The sequence below is a fragment of the Manduca sexta genome, chromosome 17 (assembly GCF_014839805.1).
Source record: "Manduca sexta isolate Smith_Timp_Sample1 chromosome 17, JHU_Msex_v1.0, whole genome shotgun sequence".
Taxonomy (NCBI): Eukaryota; Metazoa; Arthropoda; class Insecta; order Lepidoptera; family Sphingidae; genus Manduca; species Manduca sexta.
The window spans coordinates 13,580,541-13,600,916 of record NC_051131.1 but is presented as its reverse complement, the minus strand read 5'-3'; the positions used below and the strand labels follow the sequence as shown (position 1 = coordinate 13,600,916).

The 20,376-nt window shown below is 35.5% G+C and overlaps 2 protein-coding genes across 3 annotated transcripts; one reads left to right on the top strand and one right to left on the bottom strand.

Moving 5' to 3' along the window:
• The first annotated feature begins 568 nt into the window (after positions 1 to 568).
• Positions 569 to 17,851, top strand: LOC115442574 (mitochondrial E3 ubiquitin protein ligase 1). Its single transcript, XM_030167641.2, has 6 exons — positions 569 to 842; positions 1,847 to 2,004; positions 2,842 to 2,999; positions 3,561 to 3,834; positions 13,873 to 14,080; positions 15,043 to 17,851. The coding sequence occupies exons 1-6, from the start codon at positions 726 to 728 to the stop codon at positions 15,160 to 15,162; spliced, it is 1,035 nt and encodes a 344-aa protein (XP_030023501.1). The 5' UTR covers positions 569 to 725; the 3' UTR covers positions 15,163 to 17,851.
• LOC115442573 (cytoplasmic tRNA 2-thiolation protein 1) lies at positions 17,839 to 20,308 on the bottom strand. 2 transcript variants are annotated; one of them, XM_030167640.2, is made up of 4 exons: positions 20,120 to 20,308; positions 19,476 to 20,015; positions 18,582 to 18,786; positions 17,839 to 18,348 (listed from the first exon to the last, which is right to left on the bottom strand). In XM_030167640.2, the coding sequence occupies exons 1-4, from the start codon at positions 20,165 to 20,167 to the stop codon at positions 17,864 to 17,866; spliced, it is 1,278 nt and encodes a 425-aa protein (XP_030023500.1). In that variant the 5' UTR covers positions 20,168 to 20,308; the 3' UTR covers positions 17,839 to 17,863. The 2 variants fall into 2 exon arrangements, with proteins under 2 accessions (XP_030023500.1, XP_037295457.1); XM_037439560.1 differs by having other exon boundaries at positions 20,107 to 20,293.
• Between the last annotated feature and the right edge of the window lie 68 nt (positions 20,309 to 20,376).

Sequence of the window (20,376 nt, the reverse complement as noted above, 5' to 3'; positions counted from 1 at the left end):
TGCTTTTTTAAAAATTTGTATATGTTAAGGACATCATAGTTAACGACATAATTTTAAGAATTTTCTGATGTATCCCCAAACTTAAGGGTTCAAAAGCAAGCAAGTTTATATGGGACCACACGGAAAGCACCGGCTGTCGATTAAAAAAAGAACTATTAAAATCTTTTCACCAAGTCAAAATTCTGAGATAACATGCAGAAAAAAACTGTCGAATTGAGAACCTCCTATTTTCGAAGATGGTTAAATAGGTAAGAGAATCGTATATTGTATGAAAATAAGTTCTATGTACCTCAGATAGTAAATGCTCTTTGGGTACTACGTAGAACTCTACAAAATTCTACCTATGATATCTTTTTTTTGTGATGTAAGCGAATTTAGTTTTTTTTGCCGATGATAATGAACATATTATGTTTAGTATGTACTATGTATTATTATGTAAAGTTAATAAAAGTTAATTATCTTCGTTACCATTTTGCAAAAACAAAACGGAACATACAACTGATACAACTTGTAAGCAGTATGGTCGTAAGACTATACCCTGTCCTCTAATGCCGAAGAAAAAAAAAATAATACAACTTGTCAATGTCATTCGTTTGTCAATCCCGGGATTACCTAAAATTGCTGAAAATGCACAAAACAGCTTTTGAAATGAGCTGAAATCTAATTAAATACGTAAATGTAGCAGTAAAAATTAATTGTGATATACAGTAATTTACGTAACGAAGATGGATTTTTTGCCGGAGATAATCGGAGAAACAGTAATATTGGGGTTAGATACACTAATTCTGGGCTTTTGTATGCGACAATTGAGCAAATGTAAACACATTTTGAACGGTCTACAGGTAAATATTACATACAAACTATGTTTTGTATATAAAATATTTGTATAAACGCTTTTGTACACAAATGATTGCATCACAATTATTATAGGTTATGTTTTGATAAATTTCAAGTGTTATGAATGGATTAAGTGGTTATGATTCCCTAGATACACACAGATTATTCATGTACTTAATGAAGAATATTAGCGCTTCCATAAACTTCATAATCAAGTCAAATATCTATATCATAGATTTTGTCAATCACTCATAAAGTTATATCCATCAATTAAGGCGATACCTCAAGGTCCATTTTCATACATTTTGTTTCGGCTTTAATCTGGGTAACTAAACAAGTATTGGCAAGTAAAGAATTTAAATTCACGTCTAGTTAGTGATTAGTTCTCGCAGTTGAAAGAAAAACGTAAAAATAATTAATAATCATGGATATTTCGGCCTTTAAAATTTAATATGACGAAATTTTAAAGGCAGAAATTTATCATTAGTCTCCAGGAAAAAACACATTATTACCATATTAAGCAATCCTTTATTCGAAAGCATGCAAATTGCTATTCTATATTCATTGTGTTATGATAGTGTATTGAATGCAGCAAATGTCAATTATTCAATTCAAGCACTTAAAGTTGACAACGCGGCTATTGTGCTGCAATTGTTAGTGTGCATCTTAGATCATGAAATGATTTTCATTTACGTCCTTGAGGAGTATCCTTTTTTTCAACTATCCTTTTACAAGAATACAACAAAAAATTATGATAATTAGGTTATTGTTTGTTTACCTTACACTATAAAAAAAGTTATGAATCAAAAGTGTAGACCAGTAAATTCTAAACCATTTATCTAAATTTCAAAATAGACATAAATAATTAAATTTATATTTATTTTGAAAACTAAAAAAATGTTAACTGATTTAATTGAATCCATGAGCGCAATAATGAATTAACATTCATAGTTACAAATGGAATAAAATATTACACCAAATTTATTTTAATTCCCATACAACATTTCAGACAGCTCCGGTGTTGGACATTGATTCAACGTTAAACAAAGAGATCAACAAGTACCCCAACAATGTGATCCCGTATGTGGTGATACGTGGGCTGGTGAAGCCGCTTGGCACTCCCATCACCAGCAACTACAATCATTCTGTCACTGGTGTAGTCCAGAGGTATGCTTTTAGTTCTTAATTAAAAGGGTATATTTGTCTGTAAGTTGTTGCCTTGAACAATAAGACCACCATTTAGATAATTTCTCTGCCTTTATTATTTTAAAAAAGAAGTTCAGTATAATGTTATAAATCAATACTATTTATAGGTATTGCTGATTTTCAAGTGAGAATCGGAAAGGGAGTTTTATGTCCACTTCCACAAGTTTCACTATCAGTATACAATGCGAACCTGCCCTTTCACACTATTTTTTTGCTAGCTCACACCAAACTGGCACATTCATAGTCTATACTATGGTTTATAGTATTGTTCTACAATTCATAATTATAATAATTAGATTTGGTTGAATGCCTCAAGTTCTGCTATGTACAATCTGATGGTTTGAGTTGTTGTTGGGCCCTAACGCCTACATAGGACTATGCTAGTATTTCAGTGAAGTAATGAGTAATTTAACGGTGAAGGAAAACATCGTGAGGAAACCTGCACACCTGAGAAGTTCTCTATAGGAATTTCGAAGATGTGTGAAGTCTACCAATCCGCACTAGGCCAGCGTGGTGGACTAAGGCCTAATCCCTCTCAGTAGTAGAGGAGGCCCGTGCTCAGCAGTGGGCAAGTATATAATACAGGGCTGATATTATTATATTATTATATTAATGAGTAATTTATTAACTACATATGTCAGAGCACAGAAAATTTTGTCAAGTAGAAGCTTGCAGTAAGTAAGCATCTGAAGTAGATTTTACGCACAGACATTTAATAACTAAATTACTCGCTACTCAACTTAAATACTAGTTTAATGGTAACTATTTACAACCTGTCTTGATAGTGACATCTTGCAGGTTGACAATAAAGGAGCACGTGATAGCGCGCACGTCCGCCGGGTTCTGGTCCGACCAGACGCGCACCATCCACGAGGTGTGCAACTGCACGCCGTTCGTGCTCAACAGCGGCAAGTACAGCATTGAAGTGGTCGACGCGTTGGCCGCTGAACTGCTTGGTAATATTGCGAACTTATATTGCTTATATCTTTGAGTTTTACGAATGAGTTATAATTTTTTTTTGTAAGGCATTCCTATAGTGAAATATCTGGGTAATTTAATGTATGAAGAAAAGTAATTTTTGTACATACATTATTCACACGGCTCACTTCTCCTCCCGCCTTAAGGAGTATTCCCGGTAATATTACTAGTATAAGAATTATCAAAATTTGTTTAGTAGTTTTTGAGTTTCGTGCGAAGTTCCAAGGTGGACCATTTGGATAATCGGTAATCCATATAATTAAGTTTTCACCATGCATGTAAATGCCGAGACAAGCAACCGGCTCCTTAATATGTCCTTAAAGATCAGAATACAAAAATTTACTCAAATTATTTGACATTTAAACAAATGTGTAATCAGTAGCAATCTTTACTTATACCTCACCAGATCTTTATGAGGTTTTTTGCCTGATTGGCGAAGGAGGGTAATGATTAGTGTTTGTGACTTTCGCCACCCTGTAGCTCCACTGTTAGTAACACTTACTCACACCAGACAAGTAACCAATAAACCCTTATTTTAGACATGGACGTAATCTCGGACAAGTTCGAGCCGATGTCCCCCGGCGTGATCGACCACGTGTGGGGGTTCTTCTCGGGCGTGCGGCAGCGCGGGCTGCAGACGATGGAGGAGATGTTGCGCGACGGCTCCTACATCACGGCCATCGGAGAGCTCAGCAAGAGCAACTCCGGCGCGCTCAAGATACAGCCGCCTAAGGACGGGCTGCCGTTGTACCTCACCACAGCTACTAAATCAACGCTTCTGAAGCGACTGACGAGCTCTAGAGACTTTTTGAGGTATGTATATAAAAAAAACTCAGACTTGTCCGGTTTTTTCTAGTAAAACCTAAACCTTCAGTTATACGAATAATATTATGACCAATGTGTTTGTTTTCTTATCTATAGCTTGTGCAATGTAGGGACACCCAGGTTACGCTACTTCCGTATAAAAAAAGAGAGCACGTTTATAGATATAAATACTAGTTGGTCAGATTGTATCTTCCTATATTGAATTGCATCATATCGAGCATAATTTTTAAATTATAGAGCCATGGTGTAGAGTAGACATACATAGGTAAACAATAGACATATATCTACACTATATGTCTATGGCGTGAATAACAGTTTGATTAGGATAGTAGTGTTGCCAACTTAGTGGATTTGCCACTACAGCCTGCCTCCCCCCTTTTAGCGGAGAAATATTGAATAACACTGATGGATAGCGGTTTTTTTAATATTTTTTTTTTTCGAACAGTTAGTCGAAGGAAGTGGGAATTCCACTAAAACATCTTATCACATAATACACTTAAAGTAGTACTGCTATATAAAAAAGGTCGCCAGAAAAATCACAGAAATTTATATTTGTTCGACCAAACTTTTAGTTGTTTTTACCTTTTAGTATTTAGTTGGAACACGGATGTAATTTTTTGCGGGTTCGACAAAAAGTGTTGCCAACTGCAGGGTAGGCATACTGTCTCAAAAAGAAAACGTAATGTGAAATGATATACGCCAATGGAATTCAATATTATCCTTTACCAGTAATTTTTTTAAATGTGATTTTTCTAAGGCCATAACTCACTCAAATATCAATAACAGGACCAAAAAATCAAAGACGGCAACACATGTACAGCTTAAATATGTAACCGGGAGAAAAATGACGGGCAGTAGCGAAGGGTCCACATAACTCGATTCCTGTCAGCTTTCTGTATAATTTATGTAGAATCTAATAATCATTAGGATGGTTTGCGGACCGCATACATGCATATTAGTACCTATATGTTCTGTCGGGTTCTCTTTCGAAAATTATCACCTTTCGCCACTGATAAAGGGGAATTGTTTTGATCAAAAACCTTTCCATGTTGTGATAAGGTGATATGGAACTAATTTCCGACAACGCTTAAACTTCAAAAGGAAAAAGCAGAAGTAGCGCCTCCAAAGCAGGTTTTAATTTTCTTGTTTTAGCTATACCTATATTTAAAGTGTTCAAATTAGTATTTATTCACGCATAAAAAATCTAAGAAAAAGATTAAAATATATTTAAGTAAATTGCCTTACATTATTTTAATTAATTTGCAGCGTTGATTTGCAAAGTATATAGCCATGCGCGAGATAAGTTGGACGAGCAAAAACGCCCACCCAGGGTCAATGTTTTTGCTCCAAGTGCTGTTTTTTTGTATTAGTCGCTGTTACAAATAAATAAATTGAATTATATTGTATATGCTTATTTAAATGAGGTTTTTCGGTCAATTTTACTCGTTATGTATGAGGTAATGTACCATCAGAGAAGTCTAACAATAAAATCCCTATCAAATTTGATTCGGCTCTTTTGGAACTTAGTTTAAGTTTTCGAGGTGTAGATATGTTCACGGGATCATCTCCGTTTACGCCAGAGTCCTTCGGTTGCGCGGGGTCTTCTGAGGTCTTTCGAACAAAAAATAATTTTGAAAATCGTTCCACAAATCGCGGAGTAATCGCGTAACAAACAAAGAAAACAAACATACAGTCGAATAGAGAACCTCCTCCTTTTTTAAAGTCGGTTAAAAAGGTCTGAAAAGAACACAGCTTATGGGTGAACCTAGCCCTCTGAAATACGGCTCTCCGAATGCTCAGATCTCACTTGCTCAGTTTGTTAATAGCTATAAGCATATATAGAGAGCCGCCGGATCGTCCGTCCCTACTTCAAAATTACGTAGTGTCCACCCAAAGGCTTTTGAGGCCGTTGTTGCCGTGCGAACAGTTTCGCTGCGTAATAGCCGTATGTGCACGCACCCTGACACTTTATCTTTGTGATGTTAGATATTATTTTATCCATAATCTAATAATATTTACAATATTGTATACTTTTTATTATGATAGGTACTAAAGTAAATGATGTGTAAACAGCATGAATAGGTAATACATATATCTAATAATTGCATCTTATCTTTCTAAATGTGTTACCCAGAATAAAAATAATTTATTATACGGCTTAAGTTACACATGGACTTTGAGGAATGGTCCAATAGTTCAAGTGATACCAACACAGTACAAACACAAACTCATGGCTTCAATCCCCGAAGGGCTAGGCAGAGTCGCAACTGGTTCGCCAATTTCCGCTGTACGTATTCTGCCTATGATGTGATAGTCGACGAGCATATCGCCATATCGGTTACAAATTCTAGACTCCGGTCTGATACGAAGTAGAAAAAAAACAATATTCGTTTGCCCGACCTGGGAATCACTCTCGGGACCTCGGCACTGCAATCGCACCGTAATACATCACACACATGACTAGGAAATTACATTTAATATTATTCGATTTTGCGTTGTAGTTTACTGTTTTCAATAAAACATTTCGATCTTATTCTTCGATCCAATTTTGAGACTAAACCAATCAAAATATGCCGTTTGTAAAAATGTCAACAAAATTTTGTTCTGATTGGTCCCTTTTTGCGATGGGTCGAAAAAATTCGGGATCATTTAACGACTAATATACTTACCGTCGTGTCGACACAAAAACTGAAAATTATGTCAAATACAATAATTGTTGTTCGTGAAATATTTATTTCGTCAATTCTAATTGTTTTTATATTAATCGACCTGGAATCCTTTTATATTTAAAAGCGAATTAGTGTTGTATTTGTTACATAATGAATGGTGAAAGTTTTTTGAAATTGTTAACTTAAAAGTACTCAAACCTCTTACGGCCCTATAGAGTCTTTTGCTCCTTATAAGCAACAGAATCGATTGAAATCAATAACAAGATTTTGGGTACATAGTCCGTCTTCTTGTGAACCAATTTTTTTTTAAATCTAAACGCGGATCTTAGTGTCTTTTTCAATTGTGGCTACAGTAGTTACGGTAGCTGCTCTTACTCTCCCATCTTTAAAGTCCACCTATATAACACAGGTTTAGTTAGTATTGTTAGTTTATTATAAATAAAAAAATGGCAAATTTATAATTTCTAGCATTTATATTTTAATAGGAAGTCCCTTCCCAATTCCGGTCGAGGGCACATTTGTTTACCGACCTTCTTCTAAAAAATATTACAGATTCAAGAATGTGTGACACATTTTTTACTATCTGCGATCCCATAATAGACCCCCCTACCTTGTAGAGTTAATTATTATGAAAATGAATATCAATAAATAAAACTTTAATGTCTATTAATGTTAATATTGTCCTTTGGTAACTCTATTAATATTAGGTAAGCCAGGGTTTCGGCATGTCATGAATAATTGTGACGCTATTTGGCGGAGGAAAACAAGCAAGTCCGAATGGTCAATTCCACCTTGAGGAATGTCAGTCAGCACGGCAATCTTCGTCCAAGCGGCCAGCCTTCAGGAATACTAATGTTCCTTTCTATTAGGACCCATGTGCATGACGTACGTAGGTGAACAAAGGTCCAGGTGCAAAAATGAATACGATCCCCTTCCCAGTGGCAGCGATAATACATGCGGTGATCCAGGCGTGAGTAAAAAAAAGGTTTAAACTTACTTTAAATAACTTTTTCATAGAAAGTTTTCACTAAAAAAAGAATCCGCAGTTTGAGGTTTAGGTAATAGACAGGGTCTGGGGGGCTCCCGAGTCTCGGTGACCCCGGTGCACTGCCTAGCGCTACGGTGGTCACTCTGTTCGTGCAAACGATGCTTTTTTAAACGCGTGCAATTGAAGACGCGCGTCTTTGGAAGTCCTATGTACGCATATTTGTATGAAACTAATTCTGATCCAGGTTACAACACGTTAATTTAGCAATCAGCTCGTTCTAAAAAGCGTAGGCTCTTAGTGAAAGTATTTTTTTTTAATTTGGAATCGTTTTTCTAGAGTTTACTAAACTAGTGGGAAACAAAAAAGAACCGTTATTTTTTTATAATATAATAAATAATATCAGCCCAGGGCCCTTATTCTCTATCTCACACGTTATTTTGACAGTGCGTAACAAGCACGCAACACAACGCGTCATGTTTAGGACTATAGAGATTTGGCTTACAGAATACCATTCCACGCACATTTCTCGAAGATAACATGACACGGCCGCGTTACGCGCTTACACTATCATACAGAATAAGGGCCCTGTATTATATACTTGCCCACTGATGAGCACGGGCCTCCTCTACTACTGAGAGGGATTAGGCCTTAGTCCACCACGCTGGCCTAGTGCGGATTGGTAGACTACACACACCTTCGAAATTCCTATAGAGAACTTCTCAGATGTGCAGGTTTCCTCACGATGTTTTCCTTCACCCTTAAAGCGAACGATAGACAAAGAATACACACATGATTTTTTAGAAGTCAGTGTGTGCCCTTGGGATTTGAACCTGCGGACATTCGTTTTGGCAATCCGTTCCACACCCAACTAGGCTACCGCCGCTTTTTATAATAGAATAAAATATAAATATATCTTCCGATGGGCGAGGGTTAAAGTGGTATTTTAACTTGAATGAAAACTTATTTATAGTTCAATTTAATTGGGCAATTTTTTTAATGACTTAGGATATAAACCCTGCCTTTAATATTTTGCAGTTAATTAACTATTGTTAAATATTAAATAATTATTACTACTTTTGAATAATTAATGAAAAATAAATATTTTTAAAATCCGTTAAATCCCAAGTTTGGTGGGTGTGGCAACTGTTAAACAAAAAATAAGAGATGCACGTAACTTAAAACATGACGTAATGTCACCCCAACGTTGCATGAGAAAGAACAAGTATGCTTTTTTTTCCTTTTTTTTTGTCACGGAGAAAGTCCAAACTATGCTTGCCTCAGAAGAAAGAATCCGCCCCGCCCATCTCAATCCCTAACTATATAATGTATCTTTGAAGGTCGTATTCGGCAACAATTCCGGTAATATATAGATAAGAAGTATTTAATTTCATGATATGAATATACACGTGTCGTTATTATGTCAGTTGTGATTAAAAATGCAAAAACAAATAACTATGTATTTTTGTAACAAATCAATACCGGTTTTTTTTAGTTTTTCAATTTAGACGGTTATGTTGATTCATATTAGCCAGTTTAGTTGTTCAATATTAATGAGCTTGTTGTATAAATAAACAGGTAAACAAGTCGACACGCCTCATGTAGAGCTGTTGCTGGGGCCACATCTCATAAGACAGATGTTAAGGCGGTAACACAGACGAAATCATAAAATAGTGGCAAGATGTTTTTTGGCATTTTTTTGACTCCGATTTTTTCAAGCATTTTACGAAAAATAATTTTCTAAATTATAATATGTATGATTGTAAAATGTGGATAGATATTGTTACTTTCACTTTTTGGACGACAAACACCCCCAAACGTCGGGAGAAAATCACAATATAAAAACCGCCATAAAATCCAAATATTTCAATGTTTAACAGTTGCATAAACACAAGAAATCATTAGGACGATTTTTAATTATACTTTCGCCATTTTGGATGTTTTGAAAGCGACATTTTTTAAGTTTACCGTAGGGATGAGAGTAAGCGATCGACATTGATATCGATATTATAAATATCAAAAAAATATTGATATTCGCGGAAATCTTGTTTTTTTTTGCGACAATAATGATTTTATTGGATATTGCATGGACGTGTGATATATTGTTTGGAAATATATTTCAATATTATTATGATACTTACCTTGACCGCTATTTGGCATAACATTATCTTAATACCTGCAGATTTATAATAACTACAAAACGTATTTATTTTTAAAATTACGTACCTAAGATTTTTTTATATCGTTAAATAATTATTGTTGCTTTTTACATAACTATAGAAGATAAGTATATGTACTATTAATCAGAACATAATAGAATATCATACCATTCGATTTATTTATGTTTATGTTTGCAGCATCCAGTTATACAATAATACACTATCATATCCCCTAGGTTATATTTGTACAAAACGAACCTCAGAATATATATGAAAAATATGTATTTCAACATACACCCTATAATTTAAAAGAATGGTTGTTATTTTATGTTCAACATATGAATGTCATTCCTCTTTTTTTTAGTAATTTTCTAAATTTTGATGTGGTTCGGATTTCCATATATAGGGCTTTCTCCTTTATATTTATTGTTACATTATATAAAAGGATATTCAAAAGTAATTTATCGACATGTTTTATATAACAAGTTACGCGATTCACGTGTAACCTAGAATAAACCAAGCGCACGTGTAACCCCTTCAAATGTAAAAGTTAACACTTTAATACGGCACAGTCTTTCTCAAAGTGGGTGACGACGAACCCTGGTGGGCGCTGGAAGCTTTCACGGGAGCAGTGAGGGGTCTAGAGGAATTTGGGGCCGATAATTGATTTAATATAAAAATATCTATTTGTGTTTGGATGTTCGTTCCGCATTAATTTAGTATGATAGTGAAAATTACAATATACGAAGAGTAATACAGAAGAAATAATGTATGTCTAATAAAATAACTATTATTCTTTTTTATTGTGGTGCCTTTGTACACATAAATAAATTTTAAACATTTTTCGATTTTAAGTATGTGCGTATGTTTTTATATTTTGGCAGAAAGGAAAGATTGTACAAGCTGCATCTTTGTATATTGTCCAAGGACATCCTGACCAAACCTACATAGGTTATCTACCTCTAGAGATTGGCGATATGATAAAAATATATCTGTATCGATCATCAACGGTCATTAAATTTAAAGTTAAACATCGCTATTATAAGGTGCGTTGGGGTAAATGGGACGCTTATTTAAGGTCTTAAACAGTGGCTTGCTTTTTTTTTAACAGAGCTTAACTTATCACAGTTAATCATTCATTACACTATAAAATGACATTAAATATACTATAAATATAATGGTGTAATTTTTTTTGTTATTAAAGTATATATTGTCGGTTTTCTAATTTTCCTTTACATGTGCTGTAAGACATTGTTGCCTGTTTCTAGGTCAACGGGAAGTACCCCGTATAATTTGATTTTCAAGTGAAATCACCCAATATGCGACATAAACGGTCGTATCTTTTGATCACGTTGACTTACAAGTTTGATTTTCTCACAGCTGAAAGAGACCGTAACCCTGAGAATTTGATATAAATTTCAACTTGATACGTCTAAGCGTCCCTTGGAAAAAGGGTCTTGACAGTGACACGGAAAACAAAGTTATCCTATAGGGGTTTTTTTTGGGTTAAAATCTCTTAAAAATATAAAAACCAAAACGGATTTCAATTGATTGAATTACAGTAATTTTTTAATAAGTAATTAAAAATATTTCAAGAATTGTGATAATTTTACACGTCCATACACTGGCTTTAACGAGTGGGACAGATTTAGACATTCTCCTTACACCTTAATCCATTCAGTACTTATTTGTGAAGGCGTAACCATAAAAAAAACACATACACACTTTCGCTTTTATAATATTAGAAAACATGTAATTTTTAACCTAGAAAAAGGATAAGAATCTTACGAGACAGTTATATTTTAGATAATTTCAGGGGCGTTAGTAATTACTTATTTCTGTAAGTGGTCCGTAGATGTAATAAGTTTGAGAACCTATGCGTTAGAAAGTGTGACTAAAAATAGTATTAATAAGGATTCCGGTCAAGATTCGTGCTGAATGTTTTAGAGGTCAAACCGTAAATCTCTGGCGTGAGAAACCGCCTTAACAAATAGATCTGGAATAATTAATAATAATTTTGAATTGTGTTATAAAAAATAAAATGTTGTCCGTGTTGTTCTTGTTGTTTTGTATTTTTCAAATCTTGATTAGTGTCTACTTGTCATTTCGCAATAACTATATTCTTGTTATCCTATTTTCTGAAACGGGTTTTGGTAATGTATTAAGTGTTATTATCTAGAATGAAGTACAGGTACGCGGAAAAAAATATATGAAGGAACGGGGTGAATGATGCCAATAAATTCTTAAATGAAGTAACTAGAACAGATAGTATAAAAATAATAAGTATGTGACTTTTTAGTGCTTGCTTAATGCAACTGATATTTAAGAAGTCTGACTACATTGGACTTACAAGTTCGTATTATGATGTTATAGTTAAGGCAATCGACCAGGTGCTTGATCACGATTATCGCCAGAACTATGTCGGCGTGCAATTATTCAATATATATAACATTTACTGTCCCCGACATGGACCGCTATGTACATAAATATGCAGCGATTGCTATTTCACTTGTTTTTTCAATCGACTTTTCAAGTTGGATGGTGTAAAAATAAACACAAAGTTTTAATTCAGTTTTATTTTTATTTGCAAAGTAATGGAAAAATGTTTACACGTGAATATTAATGTTACATCTGCTTTTGATTATTTTAACATACAAGCTTCGCGAGATGTTATCTCAATATAATTTATGTCCCGATTAGTCTTGAACAAAAAATCTTATGATAATGCCGTGGACCGACCACGAGGCGGTCGCTGCGTTTTTTTGCCTTCGAACAGTGATTTAGTCGTATCGGTAGACATCGCGGACTCGTGAAGTTTCAATGTTCACTAGAATCACTATGTGAGTAAATTGTGTCGGTGAATTTGAAACGTGTGAGTGCTTTGTGTTTGTAGGATAATAATAATTATTATAAATTAATAAAATAAGTGTATTTACGACATTTATTAAAAATGTATTTTTTTTTCTGTTTAATTTACAAATAATTATTTGACTCAATATTTTTCGAGATGTAAAAAAAAATCTTTTGTTTTTCAAATAATTGCATGACTCAATAAGTCTCGTGGTTTCGTAATTATAATAATTTTCTTCCGTGCGGTTTAAAATTTCTATTTTATGCTATTGCACATTACATTGCCTCAATACTTTTAATTCACTTCAGATATCAATTCCTTTACAATGGAATTGATATCTATAGTATAATTTCATACTTGAAATTATGAAATAATATTGATTATTGCAACATAATACAGAAATAAAAAATTGTGTAGGCATTCAGAATAAAATAGAAGAAATGTTCACTGTACAGTGTACGCCTAGAGTTGAACATTTTAGCTGTTCTGAATTCAAAATTAATGTTCACCCAGTTGTCCATTCTTTTGTCATTTAAAAACAATAGCCGTAACGTGTTTATGACTAACTTCAGGGTGGTCAAAACAGCACTGACAACTTTTTTTCTATTTTTTTATTATTATTATTACGAAGTTCATAAATTATTTTGACCAGTTCCCCAAAAATATGTTTAAACAATAGGTGTTATTCGTAGTTTCCCCGCGTGAGGGCTTGTCCTGCTACAAAAATCTTAACTGTAGCCATTCCTAGATGAATTACGATATCATCGCCATCTACTTAAATATGTGATTAAAAACGTCCAATAATTTACCATGGGAATCAATTACCGACATTAAATGTTAAATATAAAATATCGTATGTGTTGAACCAGGTCATGGTTTATCCGAGTGCGAATTTTCACCCAAATCCGTTCAGCTGTCGTCTATTTCTCACAACCCCCCAAACATACAAACATTTTCGCAAACTTTTGCATTTATAATTATTAATGTAAGATTATTTTAAAATTTCTGATCCTTCCCATGATACAACTTTCGATTTAAAAATATAAAAGAAATGATAGAGCGTTTTGCTTTATCATGCTCTATATATCACAGTATTTTTGTTAAAGATATATGTATAAAGTATATAAATAAATTATATACTCGATTTGATATTTGCTAGACTACATATTTCCCTAGTGAAATAAATATATTTATTTAAGTACTTTCACTAGTATAATTAATTTTTATAATTATTTTAAGAAATATAATATTTAGTTCTTACGTAGTATATTACTTACTCTATGAAGCTGGCAACAATAATCCCTTTATGGGTGTAGCTGATCATATAGTTTATCTTGTTACATTTTATGAATATTTTATTAGAATCCTGGTGGTGGTATTCGGAGTGGTGGCGGCGGCGGCGTCGTGCCGCATCGCGTACAAGTACCTGAAGCGACGGAAGCGGCGCGTGCTGGAAGAGTGCATGCGCAAGCAGCTGGCGGTGGGCCGGCGCGAGCGCAGGGCCATCGCGCGCGATCACAACCTCACCGACCTGCAGCTCTGTGTCGTCTGCACAGAGAACCCTAAGGAGGTCAGTATACAGGCTGTCTTGGTGGCGTGGTGGTACAACCTCTGCTCTGAGGTCCCGGGTCGGCAAAGTGATATTGGGTTTTTCTGTTCAGTATCAGTCTGGAACCTGAAATTCGTGCCTGATATGGCGACATGTTCGCCAACGGCATACACTTAATGAAAAATTGATGCCCCGGTTGCACTTCTGCCTATCCTTTCACGGATTTGTGTGTGTACCGCAGGATATTGAGGCATAACCCATAAGCTATCAAATATGTAATTATTATAATCATGGACGATTTTTTAATTGGTCGGGGGCACGCAGTCCCCGGCAACTGAGCATAGCTATGTCCATGGAGAGAACCAGTCACTCTAATTTTGTCGCCTCAAGCTAGTGTCAGTCTCCGCGACAAGCCAGGAAAAATTATTCATTGTACAATATAGATAATAATTGATTACTTTTGTAATGATTTACTAATAATAATAATAGCCCTGTTCGAACTGCACTGATAAATCTGAAAATGATTTTTTCCGCTATACTGGATGCTCTTGCGCATACTGCCTAGAGAACTTGTTATTCCTAACTTTTTTTGCTTTGAATGACGAGACGAGTTTGCCGTTCGCCTAATGGTAAGCGATACGACCGCCCATAAACAGTAGAAACACCATTCAACACCTTGAATTACAAAGTATTGTTCGGTATTCCACTGTTGCTCGCCATCCTAGGATGTGAGATGTTAAGTCTTATTATGTCCACTAGTTACAGTAGGTACAATGTCCTTCAAACCGGAACACAACAGTGACTACACACTGTTGCTGAGCGGCAGAAATAGACATTACATTTACGGTAGTACCTACCCAGGCGGACTCTCGCATATGAGAGACCTCTAACTTACCATAAGATCCTCGAAAATTTGTTTAACCAGCTTCCGAGAAGAGTCCCTTATTTTGTTTTTTTTTTTAATTTCTGTGATTACTTTCCAGGTGATCCTCCTCCCGTGCGGACACGTGTGCCTGTGCGAGGACTGTTCGGACAACATCGCCGACACGTGTCCCATCTGTCGCGAGCGGATAGAGTCGCGCGCTCCCGCGTTCATCACCTGAGCCGCTGCACCAGACAGAAGAGTCGGAACACGCAGGGAGATTATAAACCGATTGTTGTGTGGAATTTGTCAATAGGCTGTATAGGTCACGGCCTAAGTGCTGACGTAATGAGGCCTTTTGAAAGTGGAATGCGGGATGTTAAGTGGTCTGTACTTGGGGAAGGTATCACCGGTACTGATTGTGATTGAAGGGTGGCTTGGTCGTTTTGTTTTTGGAATGTTGGCCGACTCAGTAGGTAGCACGGCAATGTTTATTTTTACTGCCAAACGGCAGTGTTGTGTTCCGGTGTGAAGGACATTGTAGACAATAATTACAAGGCATTATGAGACTTACCATCTTATGTCTCAGAGTGATGAGGACTCCCACGTCTAATTCTGTGTATGGTGTTGCTACTGTTTATGGGCGGTCGTATTGTTTACCATTAGGTGAGCAGCAAGCTAGTCTCAGCATTCAATTGCAATAAAAAGCACGTTTAATCGATGAGCTATAATTTAGGAAACGCCTGCCCAGCAGTGGCAAAAGGTGCATATAACCATATGGAGCCTTCGTAACTTATGTCAAAACTAATTATCATTAGAAATTAGAACAATTTACATCCCGCATTTATGCATATTCAGTCTTACTTATAAACTTATTTTAGCGTTAAGAGGTGGTTAAGAATTGCTGAAACAGCTGTCACAAACGTCACCGGTTTCCGTGTTTAAACCTTATTAAGTAAGAGGCAAGATGGCGGGTTTTGACTTACAGCTGACCGTGTAAAATAGTGTTTTAACTGAGCATAGCTTTGCGATTTTTTTATAAGTAAGACTGATTATTAGTACCTATAAGGGTCGGATTCCCTTACATAAAATATCATCTTTTGATACTGCTGCCCAGGTTATTCGCTATCGACAGTCGGCTTATAATCTCTCTGAACACTATAGGTACGAAGAGCGTTCACATACAATTGTGATGGTTGTACGCAATTCGCCTTATACCAGCAATGTGGTGCTTTAAATTATATTTTTGTATAAATCTGCGCATGACGTCACTGGTGTCATTGGACAGATGAGCGCACGGTGAAGAGCTACGGAATGAAAGGTCAGGGGTTCGAGTCTCGCTCGAGACAGTATAATCCGGTAGTATTTGTATTGTATTGATTCAAGTTTATTGTAGAACCATGTTTGGTATCCGTGATGTAGTATCTACTATCTTGGTTCAGGAATTGTGATTTTATTTCTTCATATGTATTGTAATAATGTATAATATACAGTAAAAGTTATGAGCAATGTACCATGGTATTTTAAAGAGCGTAATTCATATTTATGCACAGTTTTGAAGATACAAGTGTTAATGTATCTCAATTATATGAATACAGTATTTTTATTTGCTAAATGTGTACTGGAGTGAAATGTATTAAAATGGTACTAATGATTGGTTTCCTATACTAATTTATTTTTAATTTATACGAACTTTAATGGTGTGTTTGACAAATTGGTAATTCATAAATCCCAGGCAAATTACGAAATTAAGTAAAAGGATAGATAGATTTCGCATAAATATTATAGAGAGTAAAGCAAAACATCAGAGACATACTGCCTATTTAAATACGTAAATTCATGGGAATTGTAATATTTATAAAATGGAAAAACTGGATCATGAGGCGAAATTATCTTTAAATGAACTTGCCTGGGACATGATTTACGTGTCGTTGTTAATAATGAAAATCCTGTGGACCTCTTGTCGCACTAGGGTAATTGACTACTAATCAAAAATGTATGATATACAAAATATAACGGAAAAAGAATTTTCAAAATCCACGCAATAATAGAGAAATTTTTAGCTTTGAAATTTGGCGAAAGGGGTAGTTGTCAAATAACAGTAATAGCAAACTGTGACGTCACCGAGTGGCACCGGCTATCATTATGTGCGTAAGAAAGAGATAGAGCGATCACCCGACCCCGCCTCCTTTTTTCCACATCACTATATTTTAAATATGAATAACTGCTTTATTATTCAACAGTTCTTGATGCCGATTTCGCAGATTATTTTTTCGTATTATTTTATGTTACTTAGAAAATAATGTACTAAATCAAACATAAGGAAGTACCTTATCGACAAGAAGGATAAGTCAATGCCATATCGGTAGAAGAACATCACTTTTAATACGTAAATGTTCATTTAAGGCGCGGCGTTGACTTGAGCAGTTTCGAATTGCATTTATTCTGCATGAGCGGTGATTCGGTTTAGTGTAATGCAACGCGTTTCTAACCCCCGTATTCATAAATGTTACTTAGTTGCGTACAGAACAATGCTGTGATAAAAAGTCTGTTTCTTAATGCTCTTGGCACTAAAGCCTTCGAAGTTCGTAGGCACAGCAGAACGGAGCGCTGTGATTGGTTAATATTGAGTTTATTATTCGGCTGCCTGATAAACGAAGCCGAAGGAAACTATGAAATTGTCGACTCTACGCACTGTGAGTCCGCGTAGTATTTGCGAATACGGGTGATATTGAGGCAGTTTCATAGTAAATGAAAAGTATAGTATGCGTATAATGCGACTTCAAATTACACTGCACGCGTAGTCGACGTTGGGCATAATGATAATGTGAAATGTCTATATTGACGTCATGTGCAACAGCGCAAGCTGTAGCCGATACCATAGTTAAGTATAGAGTTGTTGCATGGATTAAAGAAATTTATAAACTGTACATGTTTATTTATCAAAAACCTACACCCAACCCTCCCAGCCGCCCACAACTACTGGAACACCCTTCCTCGTCATCTGACACGTCATTTAATTGTTGAACCGGTTTATCAGTTTCCTTCAAACTGTATTCGTCAAGCAAACTGTTTATTTTAGAATTATCTTCCATATTATTTTGTGTTGAATTACAATTACCGGAACAACAAGTTTTACTATTACATTTATCTGTCAAACCATTTCTTTTCTTGCCTGATTTCTTTTTAATGTTGGTATCGTTCAAATCGTCTATAACTTGTTCCAATGTATTTTGTCTTGCGTTATATTCTTCTAGCATTTTCTTTGCTTTGGAGCTCTTTCCTATGCCGAGCTTGGGAAGGCCTTTGTTAAGGCCCTCTAGTAAAACGCAAGCCTTGCAGACTTCTTGTGATGAGACAAACTTACATCTTGTGCATATTCTCTGTGATGGTAAAGTTACTTCTTCTTTTATTGACATGGTTTCACCTGGAAAAGATATTTGATATTGTTTAATGTAATGTAAGCATCCACCACATTAAGCCAACAGGCAGTTTGGAGATGTGTCAAAAATTCTCAGCAAATAAATAGTGCTTTGGCAAAAGAAAGAAAAACATAACATATTTTAAAGCATTTTATTAGTGTACAAGTAATAATAATGGTATATTAAAATGATGATGAAAAACTAGTTATTTACAGGAAATAATATTTTTAAAATATACCTGAGTAAATAATATCCATGATACAAGTGGGCCTGATTTTCTCCAAGTCCTTCAGAAGAGCCCTGGCGTGTCCCCTGTATGCATTTGGTGCAAACACACACTCCGTAGAGAAGTATACTAGTTTCTTGTAATGTGCATACATCACTATTTCCTTTTCATATGTGTATTTGAGTGGCTTCACTCTCGGTATTGTGCCTTCACTTCCCTGGAATTCATTAAAATGTACCTAAATTTATCTTATATACTTACAAATTATTTTGTGGCTATCTCAGTAAAACTCCAGCTTATTATAAAAAAAATTGTTTTTTGTTAGCGGCGGTAGCCTAGTTGGGTATGGAACGGACTGCCAAGACGAATATCCGCAGGTTCAAATCCCAAGGGCACACACCTCTGACTTTTCTAAAAATCATGTGTGTATTCTTTGTGAATTTATCGTTTGCTTTAACGGTGAAGGAAAACATCGTGAGGAAACCTGCACATTTGAGAAGTTCTCTATAGGAATTTCGAAAGTGTGTGAAGTCTACCATTCCGCACTAGGCCAACGTGGTGGACTAAGACCTAATCCCTCTCAGTTGTAGAGGAGGCCCGTGCTCAGCAGTGGGCAAGTATATAATACAGGGCTGATATTATTATTATGTTTTTTATAAACTGCAGAATAGAACTTTAAAAATTGATATAATTTTAGTATTAAACTTTACAGGTAATGCTACTAGTAAACAACAATTTTTTTACATATTATATGACCAATTATGGGTTGTGAATGCCGGAAGCGCTCAACTGAAAGTCTGGTGAGTTTGTATTATAAAGCCCTTGTCAAGCTAACAACCATAAGCCAGGTTAAAAAAAAATACCATTACCATATTTTCTATAACATATAAGCTATAACATACTTACAGTGGTTATAGCTGTGCATCTCTTCAACCGTGCTATATCACCTCTCAGCACGTTCATGAGCACTGTCTCTGCTATGTCGTCAGCATTATGTCCAGTCGCTATACACTTCACGCCCAACAATGCAGCTCCTCGGTCCAACGCTTGCCTCCGAAACACTCCACAAAATGTACAATTGTTCTTCCTACCAATCTGCGCTACAATCTCGTCCATAGTCCACCCGTAAAGGTCTTTGTACGATAGTATTTTCAAAGGCATTTCATAGTCATCTCTGTTCTGTTTTACGGTTTCCAGGCTGTCATCCCTGTACCCCGTGATGCCTTCATCTATTGATAGTAACATTAAATTTAGCCCATAATCATACCGTTCGTTAAGGGTTTTTAGCGTGTGTGCGAGCACTGTGGAGTCTTTCCCTCCGGACGCTGCGACAGCCACCGAGTCCCCTCTCTTGAATAACTCTCCTTTTGTTATTGTGAAGTGGATCTCTGTCTCGAACGCCCAAAAGAAACATTCTTTGCAAAGAGCGTCGCCTGTTTTTGGACGCTAGAAAAATGTGTATGTTAATTATTATTCGGTATATGTGCGATATAATAGTTATATGTAGAAGTTTATTGTGTACATATTGCGACATAACCTTAAATTCTAACCTTCAGTGCAGCGTTTTTTCCACATCCTGTACCGCAAGGTACTGGCATATTTGAAGTAATATTTTGTATCTGAAATAAATTTATTCTTATTTACGTAAATTATTTCACGTTATGATAAAAATAAAATAGTTTTAAAACTAATCTATGAACGTAAGAGTTGTCATAAGCAGGGATGTAAAATATTGATTTTCTAAAATCTATCGATATCGATGAGGACTGGCAAATAAAGCGTTCTACAAACATCTAAGAACACAAGC

What these genes read in the sequence shown, in the direction of transcription:
- LOC115442574 (XM_030167641.2), top strand. Translation starts at nt 726, where the DNA reads ATGGATTTTTTGCCGGAGATAATCGGAGAAACAGTAATATTGGGGTTA. An exon ending in ACATTTTGAACGGTCTACAG is followed by an intron (nt 843 to 1,846) that starts GTAAATATTACA and finishes ACAACATTTCAG; the next exon opens with ACAGCTCCGGTGTTGGACAT. An exon ending in GTTGGCCGCTGAACTGCTTG is followed by an intron (nt 3,000 to 3,560) that starts GTAATATTGCGA and finishes CCCTTATTTTAG; the next exon opens with ACATGGACGTAATCTCGGAC.
- LOC115442573 (XM_030167640.2), bottom strand. Translation starts at nt 20,167, where the DNA reads ATGCCAGTACCTTGCGGTACAGGATGTGGAAAAAACGCTGCACTGAAG. An exon ending in GAAAAAACGCTGCACTGAAG is followed by an intron (nt 20,016 to 20,119) that starts GTTAGAATTTAA and finishes ACATTTTTCTAG; the next exon opens with CGTCCAAAAACAGGCGACGC. An exon ending in GATGCACAGCTATAACCACT is followed by an intron (nt 18,787 to 19,475) that starts GTAAGTATGTTA and finishes AATGAATTCCAG; the next exon opens with GGAAGTGAAGGCACAATACC.